The following is a 10,000-nucleotide window of genomic DNA, read 5'->3' as shown; positions in this document are numbered from 1 at the left end:
GGGAATACTAGAACCCTGGGAACCGGGGCCAAAGTCCAGGGTGAAAATTACCCCACTTCCCTAGAACCCTATCCAGGTGGTGGACCAAAGCTCAGCTTTTGCCCTCGTAGTACACTCAATAGCAGGATTGCTAAACAGGCGGGCGGAGAGGAGGGTGAAAGAGGAATGAATTTGCCTGGAAGTTACAATTTCACTTTCAAGTTAAGCAAGCATAATTTCTAGTCAAGCATAAGAGTAGGGGTAAGCCCTGTAAGCCAATATGGATTTCTTTTTCTTTCTCCTAGAGAAGATGCTTTCACCATATATTGTTTAGTGCGTGTGTATTTAGTAGCTGGCCTAGTGGCTATCCTATTTCCTGCAGTCCTAAGTCCCAGTACTTATGTATGGGCTTCTAATCTAAGGTACCTCCGTCCCTTGAGATATGAGTTTACCAGTGTTGGATTTCTTCGGTGTTGAAACAGGAATACCTTAAGTGGAAGCCAGTCTAGCAGGATTTTCGTAGCAGTACCTGTTCTTGCCCTTAACAATAGAGTGGCATCTCTTTCGTGTGAGCCAATTTGATAGAGTTCCTTTTTTCCCTTCCAGCATTCCTTGCCTTGGTCGAGCTTCTTTTATCCCGCAGCAGACTCGATTGTAAAAGAATCCGCTTTTCTCTCTTTCCTGAAGCGGAACTTCACCGCAGTTAATCCATAAGAGGAGGAAGGAGAAGCAGGGGAGGAAGCCATTTCAAGGGACTTTGTATAGTTGATTATGAAAGTATAGATCGGGACTACTCAAAGCTACGGGCCTTTTTCCTACCCATATTCGACTTACAGTTAAAAGCAACCTCTAGAAGTTGCACCTGATAGCCATCCGTTTCGTTCGGGCTTCTCATCTCCTCCAGGACCGGAAATGATGGTGCCTGCCTAGGTCTGAGTATCTGGTCCCCAAGGGGGTCAAGCAAGGGATGAGATAACTCGATCTGTTGGGGGAGGAGTTTACTTTTCTTAGGATAGGACTCTTTTTATCCCCCTTCCACGTAGACATAAATGTTTACAGCCGCCGAGTGCTTCCTGGTGTGAAGTCCTGTGGGTGGTCCCGCTTTGGTAGTCTGGGATTTGATTTCTCCATTTTATCAAGCCTGCTAGATCAAAGACGGCTAGGGCAGGAACAGGTTAATAGCTAGGTATAGGTTGTTAAAGGGTTAGGTCAAGGTCAAAAGCTGGGGCAGTGGAAGTTTTCCTTTCTGGGAGTTCTGTTCCATCCCTACAGTAATCTATAGGTATTTCCCTGAAAGAGCTAATGATATGATAATATATATTTATAAAGATTCTAGAGAATAAATAAGTTCCCCTTCGCCTATCTAATCTTCTTTCTCTACAGGAGACTACTCTACTAGTATACTTATTCAGCTGGGGCGGTATCTTTTTAGTCAGTTTCGGGCCGCTTATGGATAAGCCGTAGTTGTTGACGGAAGAAATGAGGGTATACTAGATGGAAGCATCCAATGGAGACACTCGCGATCGATAGATTGTGTACGGTTTTAGAAGTTGCCTTATTAGAGAAAGGGGAAAGGGCGGTTAGTCAAATTAATAAGAAGATAGAAAAAAAGACGTTTTGTGAGATACGCGGAAGGACGACCTTGAGGCCTTCTTTCTAAAAGTAGCTAGAAGAGTAGGCTAGCTAGCCTTTTTCCGCAGGCTGCTAGTTGTAGCTTACTCTGAAACTTGTGCTTTGATGCTCTTCCTGTAGCAACTTCACTCGGAACTCGTTCTTAGCTCACTTACTGAACTCGGCTTCGCCCTTAAATCAGTAGGGGTGAGCAAGGGTGGTGTTAAGTGTCTGGTCTTGGCCCAAGCAGTAAGTAGGGAATGACAAGAAATGCTGCGAAGTGAGCTTGAGCTTGGTGGTTCCCTATGAGGAAGTGCTGCCAAAAAGGGACTACTCCCCCAACAGATCGAGGGCCGGGATTGGACACTATTCCTTCATGTGGATCGAGAACAAGCCACTTTTTATTAGTAATAGAAGGCCAGGAGCGCGCAAGATCTCTTCTCTCGAGGGAGCAGCTAGGTTACGCGCGAGCGTATCAGTACTCTCGTGTCATGTGCCACTTAAATCTTTCTATCGATGCAAATACCCTACTTATGATGGGGGAATCAAAGGGAGCAAATCGAAGGCGGTTTACGGATCAGATCAACAACCTTAAATCAGTAGGGGAGGAGGAGTTGAGCTAGTAGCTAGAGGGGGAGAGCGAATAGACGCAAAGCGAAGGGGCCCTCCTTCGTTGAGAGGACGATGAAAGAACCATTTCAAAGCTATTAAGCTCCCGAAAAGTCTAAGGGTTTAATGGGAAGAGCGTACTCTCACCAACCCGAGGTCAAACCTTGACCAAGAATCTGGCAAAAGAATTGCGTTCACCGGCTTTCCACTCGAGATAGGGCTAAGGAAGCCAATCTAAGGGGTTGGTAAGGGTTCTAAAAATTTTGTGAAAGTTCTAAGGCTAATTCAAAAGATTGAGCTCAATGTATAGATCCGAGTAAGATTCATGTGCTGCATCAATTGAGGGACCCGCTTCACATCCATCCCAGATACCGGAGACCCTCTATCTATCATTCAGTGAGATCGCTCCTTGGCTCTTTAAACTGAACTAAGTCCAACTCCATAAGGAAAGCCTCTGAGGGAAAGAATTTCTAGGGGCCGCTTGTTCTCGGATGTCAAGAAGGAAGATGAACCCACTTTATTAGCTCCACAGAGGCATGAGCAACCAGATCCCCTTACGATAACACACTTGGGCATGAAGACTGAAGCTCCCATTATGTCGGGTCTTACTGACTCTAATTGAACTCTTCCGCGATGGTCTAAAGCCTTTACGGGCTGCTATCCGTCTTCAACCATCATTACAGTGCTGCTAAGGTAAGGGTCAATCGCCTGAATCAAGGCCAGAGGTTGACCCCTAAGATGGATGATGCTCCTGTGGAGAAAGGCCTCTAAGCGATCTGCTTAGCTTCGATCTCTTCCCTTGCTCTCCTCTAGCTTCAAATCCCTTCATTAGACGAGTGACTAACCCATCCCCAGTCTTGACACAAATGGGGTTTTAGACTAAAAGAAAGCACAGTGGGGAAGGGAAGTCAGAGGGGAGTCTTTGTAGCGAGTCTAAGAGCAAGCCTTTTTTTTTAAGCAATTTCTTCTGGTGACACGGCCCTCATGTGATAATAGTAAGGGAGGAATCATTGTCACAAGGCGTAAGAAAGAGTCACCAAGGGTACCGATAAGATGTGGGATAGAGCTCCATTAGGTAGTTATTCAAGGGAGTTTAGTCTAAGGCTGACTGGTGGGGTTTGCCATCCTGTTCCAACAAGGGGGATGGCGGGGATCCCCATATCGTCGCAGGATGGTAGAAAGGGCCTTATCTTATACGGCGCTCAAACCAATCCAAATCCTCGGGTGTGAAGGTTTTATTCCTCACATCAAAGGCGTAACGAATACGGGGAGGCCACAAGCAGGCATGTGACCATTGGGTACCCTGTGAGTGCCCAACGACCAACAGCCATTGAAAAGCGCCCAACTCATGAGAAAACGATGTGAATGAAGAGCGTACTCTCACCAACCCGAGGTCAAACCTTGACCAAGAATCTGGCAAAAGAATTGCGTTCACCGGCTTTCCACTCGAGATAGGGCTAAGGAAGCCAATCTAAGGGGTTGGTAAGGGTTCTAAAAATTTTGTGAAAGTTCTAAGGCTAATTCAAAAGATTGAGCTCAATGTATAGATCCGAGTAAGATTCATGTGCTGCATCAATTGAGGGACCCGCTTCACATCCATCCCAGATACCGGAGACCCTCTATCTATCATTCAGTGAGATCGCTCCTTGGCTCTTTAAACTGAACTAAGTCCAACTCCATAAGGAAAGCCTCTGAGGGAAAGAATTTCTAGGGGCCGCTTGTTCTCGGATGTCAAGAAGGAAGATGAACCCACTTTATTAGCTCCACAGAGGCATGAGCAACCAGATCCCCTTACGATAACACACTTGGGCATGAAGACTGAAGCTCCCATTATGTCGGGTCTTACTGACTCTAATTGAACTCTTCCGCGATGGTCTAAAGCCTTTACGGGCTGCTATCCGTCTTCAACCATCATTACAGTGCTGCTAAGGTAAGGGTCAATCGCCTGAATCAAGGCCAGAGGTTGACCCCTAAGATGGATGATGCTCCTGTGGAGAAAGGCCTCTAAGCGATCTGCTTAGCTTCGATCTCTTCCCTTGCTCTCCTCTAGCTTCAAATCCCTTCATTAGACGAGTGACTAACCCATCCCCAGTCTTGACACAAATGGGGTTTTAGACTAAAAGAAAGCACAGTGGGGAAGGGAAGTCAGAGGGGAGTCTTTGTAGCGAGTCTAAGAGCAAGCCTTTTTTTTTAAGCAATTTCTTCTGGTGACACGGCCCTCATGTGATAATAGTAAGGGAGGAATCATTGTCACAAGGCGTAAGAAAGAGTCACCAAGGGTACCGATAAGATGTGGGATAGAGCTCCATTAGGTAGTTATTCAAGGGAGTTTAGTCTAAGGCTGACTGGTGGGGTTTGCCATCCTGTTCCAACAAGGGGGATGGCGGGGATCCCCATATCGTCGCAGGATGGTAGAAAGGGCCTTATCTTATACGGCGCTCAAACCAATCCAAATCCTCGGGTGTGAAGGTTTTATTCCTCACATCAAAGGCGTAACGAATACGGGGAGGCCACAAGCAGGCATGTGACCATTGGGTACCCTGTGAGTGCCCAACGACCAACAGCCATTGAAAAGCGCCCAACTCATGAGAAAACGATGTGAATGAAGAGCGAAAGTTCCGAATCTTACGATAAGGAAGTTTCCTTCTCCCAACCCACACCCTTTTCGTCAATGAGTGTGTCGGCAAGGCTTTCCGGGTTGGTTCAAACCGTAACCCTTGTTCAAGGGGTATACGTTTTATTTTATCCAGGGAGCATAGCGACTGACTGATAAGTCGATTAAAGTTCTCCTTAATCGAACTAACCAGCCCCACCACCTCGTCAATATTATCGGGTGGGGTTCTACTCTACTAGAAAACGTTGATTTATCAACCTTCTTTGCCAAAGTAATGATCTTTGACAGAGAGAATCTTTTTTAATAAAACTTCACCAGCATGTCCGCTTTCTCATCCTTCTTCAGAATCATACGCCTATGATGAGACGGAATGATCCGAGGGTAACCGGACCGAGTGAGAGAAACTGGTACCGCATTGTCAGGATGAACGAATTCATCACCACCATAGGCCATCATCAAGGATGAAGCTGCTTGCTTTAAATATAATAAAAGCGCAGAACAACCACCCTGATTTCCGACCAAGGTGAACAATGCGAATAAGAACAAGATGGATCCACACAAAGAGTTCCTTGTTCAGATCATCAAAGATCACTAAAGCACCTTTTGGTATGTATTGCCCCCTAAAGATCAGATCCACCAGACGAGAAACTCAATTCCGCACTGCTGCTGAGTCGTCGGACTTATCCACCAAGGGATTCGTGGAATTTATATGGATTGCGTTGGGGGAAATCTACCAAAGCTAGGCAGATAGATAGACCCCTTTCCCGCTGCTAAGGGGGAGTAAGAAACTAAATCAAATGAAATTTTTGGAATCAGCGCCTCCTTTTTTTTGGGTATGCGGGTACTACGAGTCCTCTTACTACCAACCAGCAGACATCATCTGGCTGGGTCTTGCCGGTATCAACAACAAGAAAAAAACAACCAAATGGAAACAGCAATTAACTATGGCTCTTGGCCCAGACAACGTCCTAGGCGTCGGGGAGATCGGAGCAACAAGGAACGCCTAGACGACGTTTTTCTTCCTGGGCTGCAGTAAGCAGATCGAGAGGTCGTTCCGTCCCTTGTCCCCGAGGAAGGGTAATATGTTCTCATAAATTCTTGCTCCAATCTGACCTAGCTGGCGAGCGATCCCAGTTCGCGGCAGAGAACAAGACAGCAAGCGAGCGTACCTTTGTTCGCTTCTTCTCCACCAAGCACGGAAGTTTAAGGATAACTGTGGGTCGGTGGCTACCTAAGGAAACTCCGATTCGATCCGCCCCCCAGCTGGGAGGCATCTACCTCATCCCGATCACAAGGAGAGGTTCACCATGATGGGGGTACTTGTCTTTTTTCCCTTCCGGAAATAATGAAATGCAGCGGTGACCATCCTTTTGTTGTGTTGCGGCATGCTCCTCAGATTTACGGATTCGCAGGGGGCCTCAGGCCCTACTTAGTTGACTTACAATGACAAAGGCTTGCGAAACTAAGTAGGGCCTTTTGAATTGAATCTTAAGTAGTCTATCAGTGGTGCAAAGCGGCTTTGTGCCCCTTTTCAGTAGGGGAGCGAAAGGTTAGACCTTAGAAAGTAAGCGAACAGCGGTTCTTCTATGTGGGTATGGCCTTCCCCCTTTACTCTCCTAACGTCGAGCTAAGTGACTTCGTAACCTTTGCGTAGCGTAGTAGAATGAAGGCTACGCCCCTTTCTGGGTGAGCGCTCTCTTATCTATTAGCCTAAGCGTCTTCGCTAACTCGCTCGCCTACTATACCCACCCTACTATACAATACATTAGTAGGGTATAGTAGGCTAACCCATAGGTCCTTAGTAGCGTTGACAAAGAAGAACAGCTGGTTAAAAGCCACTTTCACTAAGGAGAATCTTAAAATATATATAAGATATGATATTATCAGAATAATATATATATTTTATATAGGCCAGCTTGACAAGCTACCCTTCCTCTTGATCTTAGGTGCGAAGAGAAAGATCTCTTTTTTATGACTTCCACTTATCTATCGATCCCGGCCCGGAAAGCTGGTAGTATTAAGAAGCCAGGGCCTCTTTTTGAATGAAAGAAAGGGTTTATGAGCCCTAGCCCTGTAAGCCCACACCTGTGTAGAGTAGATCGTTCAACACCTGCGGCACTAACCCATTTTTGACCTATGGGTCCTAGTCTCATAGGCGACCGAACGGCCGCCCCCTAATTACTAGACCAACCTGCTGTAATAATTCCATAAACACCTAACGAAGATATGGCAAACAAATAAAGTAGCCCTATGTTCGAATCTGACAATACCATACCATAATCAAAAGGTACAACGGCCCGAGCGACCAGACTTAACATAAATGTAGCCACTGGAGCCATTCTAAAAAGGGAGAAATTAGCACTACTTGGTGAAATAGGTTCTTTTAGAATCAATTTCAAACCATCTGCTAGAGGTTGTAACAATCCGAACGATCCCACTACATCAGGACCCTTTCGACGTTGCACAAAAGCCATTACTTTACGTTCCGCTAGCACTAAAAAGGCTACTCCTAGTAGAAGTGGTAGAATTATTCCTAGTATTTCAGCTGGAACAGCTATGTACGTTTTCGATTTTCTATTCACTCATGATCTGGCCTGGTCGACCCAATCATGATATTGAAGGATGGGACCTTTTCTCGAAAAACTTTTTTTTCACATTTTCGGAACTAGAAGACATAGTTGATGAGATCTATAAAGTTCAAAATCTGTTCGCATAACCAAGCATTTTGGCCATGTAACATGACATCATAATAGTCATTTGTCAGAAAGCCCGGCATACAGAGGGCAATCCGATCGTCTCCAATAACAGCCCGAACAAGGTCGGGCATCGTCCATTCGGGAGGTAATTGCCTCCCGCTTCTCCTCACCCACTTAGTGTATTCATTAGAGATTCGATTAAGTCCCCCCTCAAAGTCAGGTGGAGCGCTTTCAGCATCTGACCTAGTGGAAGAGGTACTTGACAGACTGTCTAAAGACATAGTATCCGATAGCATAAATTGGACATCACTGGCCCTACCTAACAAAGGGATGTCCATAGAGAACTAAGGCCTGCTCATTCATGATATATTTCTTTGTTTGTAAACGTGCTCTGCTCCCCCCAAAAAAAGAGAGACTTGTTGGAATTGTAAATCACCGGTTGGGTTGGTCCAACCAAGAAAGACATGGGATTGGGGGACATTAATGAACACAAGACCAAGACAAGACTTGGGCAGCTTTTTCTATTTCTTTCGCCTTCTCAGGTCTTTGTTTTCTTACGAAATTTTGGATTTCACCAATAAGCAAGCTATAGTAAGTAAAGTCAGTTTTTTCAGGTGTGGTGTGCTTTGGGGGCTGAGGCAAAAAAAAGACTGTACCGGGTGTCCTTTCCTCTCGTCAGGCAGCTATCTCGAGCTCACTGAACACTAACTTAATCCTTATTCTTTTGAGAACTTTTCCTTTAGCTTTGTGTAATTGAGCTTGACTTAGTTGGTTTCAAAGGGGCCCGTGGCAGGCAACCAAGTCTGCTAACCTTCACTCCTTTTTTTCCGGTACTGCTTGCTGAGATCGGCATAAAAGATAGGGATCGGATGGAGTTCTTTCTTTTTAGAATGTATCTGTCGTTCTTGGAGTTGCCGTTTTTGAGTATGAGAATGAAGAAATGAGATCTTTTAGTAAGCGTAGGGAGCGCTGGGATCCCAGAATAGGATCCCGAGCGGAATTAATAGTAGGAAATCAATACACAAGTCGTCGGTCTTTCTTAAAATTGGCCTTCTCTTCGATCTTTTATTCAATCTTTCGTATGTGGTAGCCGCTCATTTGTCTATGTATGGTATGTGCGTAGGAATGCCCACATTGACAAGAATGCCGGCTCAATCAATCCCATATCATATATAGGGTGATGTAGAGCTCCTGGAAGGTCTTTCTTCAAGCCAGCCTAGAGTTCATGAGTTGAGGGGTTTCGGAGTTAAGTCGAATATGCCAAGAGGCGCTCACCCAGAAAGGGGCGTAGCCTTCCTGTAGTTCCAGAGACGGGAGGATAATAAGACCACGATCCTCCTTCTTAGGCCGATCGAAGTCGAAGGGTTTCAGATCGAAGGTTGAGGCATTTCTAGGAAGACGGATTCTCAAAGGTTACACCTAGGTAGAAAGGGGATTTGACAGATAGAGAAGTGGGACGGAAGTTGAAGGCTTTGTCCACTCAAGCCCCCTTTTTTTTGCTCTTCTTTCCTTCTCCACTTCAGATAGTTCGACCAGGTCAACCCAATCATGAGATTGAAGGATGGGACCTTTTCTCGAAAGACTCCGGATCCCGAGAAGAGTGGAAGATGGTGCAACATCGAATCCTGTTACGTTACTTCGAATGGAATCTTAGCCCGCCTCACTTTCTTTACTGCATAAGGGCCATAACATAAGGGCATAAACGAAGTCAAGGGATTTCCAATTCCGACATTCTCATTCTCAAGATTCAACGCTATTCCTTTCACACCGCTGGCAAATTCAACCATCAAAAAAAAGCTGTAGAATCTGAAGAAATTCTAAACTATTAATCCCTCTTTCTGAAAGATTCTGAAGAATAGCCAAAAGCTCGTCGAAATTCTCGTAATCACTAACAAAGAAGGATATGTCTCTAAGTGTCTTCCCTTCCGGAAGAATAAAGTCGGGACCAAAATAAAGCTTTAGGCATCGATCAATTTCTTTCTCAATTTGCTCTCTAAGCGTATCAAAGCAGAGATCCATAAGCCTGTCGGCCATATTGCATTGAGGCCTCTGAGGCGCACTGCACGATAAATAATCAGAGTAACCAGTGGAATGTATGTTAACCCCATAAAAGTCAAAACGTGGGAAGTTATATCGACCAAACAGTTCAAAAGAGCTTCGGACATTCCGTATTATTTCAGACTGAAATAGAAGAGAAATTCAAATGTTATATAGATACGGGACCTCTCTTGGCGTGATTTGAATTAGACCATCCCTATCTAGGAAAAGAGTCCCGCCTTCGATGCTTAAAAAGTCTAATCCTAACATTAGAAAGACGAAAAAGACCCTTTGCCATTTCCTTTTTTCCTAGCTTAACTTAAAAGGCGTCCCTTTCTTTGGATATGCCCTTCCTTATTTACGCAAATAAAGCCGCCGAAGAATGGGAATGCTAGACTCTACCAAGTAAAGCAACTCCAACTGTCACTGCAACTGGCTCGCAAACTATTCCTGC

General features: G+C 45.2%; 1 protein-coding gene across 1 annotated transcript; it reads right to left on the bottom strand.

Moving 5' to 3' along the window:
- Nucleotides 1-6,200: 6,200 nt before the first annotated feature.
- LOC127744669 (NADH-ubiquinone oxidoreductase chain 1) lies at nucleotides 6,201-8,208 on the bottom strand. Its single transcript, XM_052256792.1, has one exon. It carries the CDS (start codon nucleotides 7,285-7,287, stop codon nucleotides 6,988-6,990), a length of 300 nt encoding a protein of 99 aa, XP_052112752.1. The 5' UTR covers nucleotides 7,288-8,208; the 3' UTR covers nucleotides 6,201-6,987.
- Nucleotides 8,209-10,000: the final 1,792 nt, after the last annotated feature.

The sequence above is a fragment of the Arachis duranensis genome, unplaced genomic scaffold, assembly GCF_000817695.3.
Source record: "Arachis duranensis cultivar V14167 unplaced genomic scaffold, aradu.V14167.gnm2.J7QH unplaced_Scaffold_79861, whole genome shotgun sequence".
In the NCBI taxonomy this organism is placed as follows: domain Eukaryota; kingdom Viridiplantae; phylum Streptophyta; class Magnoliopsida; order Fabales; family Fabaceae; genus Arachis; species Arachis duranensis.
The sequence above is the reverse complement of the archived record's forward strand: the minus strand, read 5'-3'. Positions and strand labels throughout refer to the sequence as shown.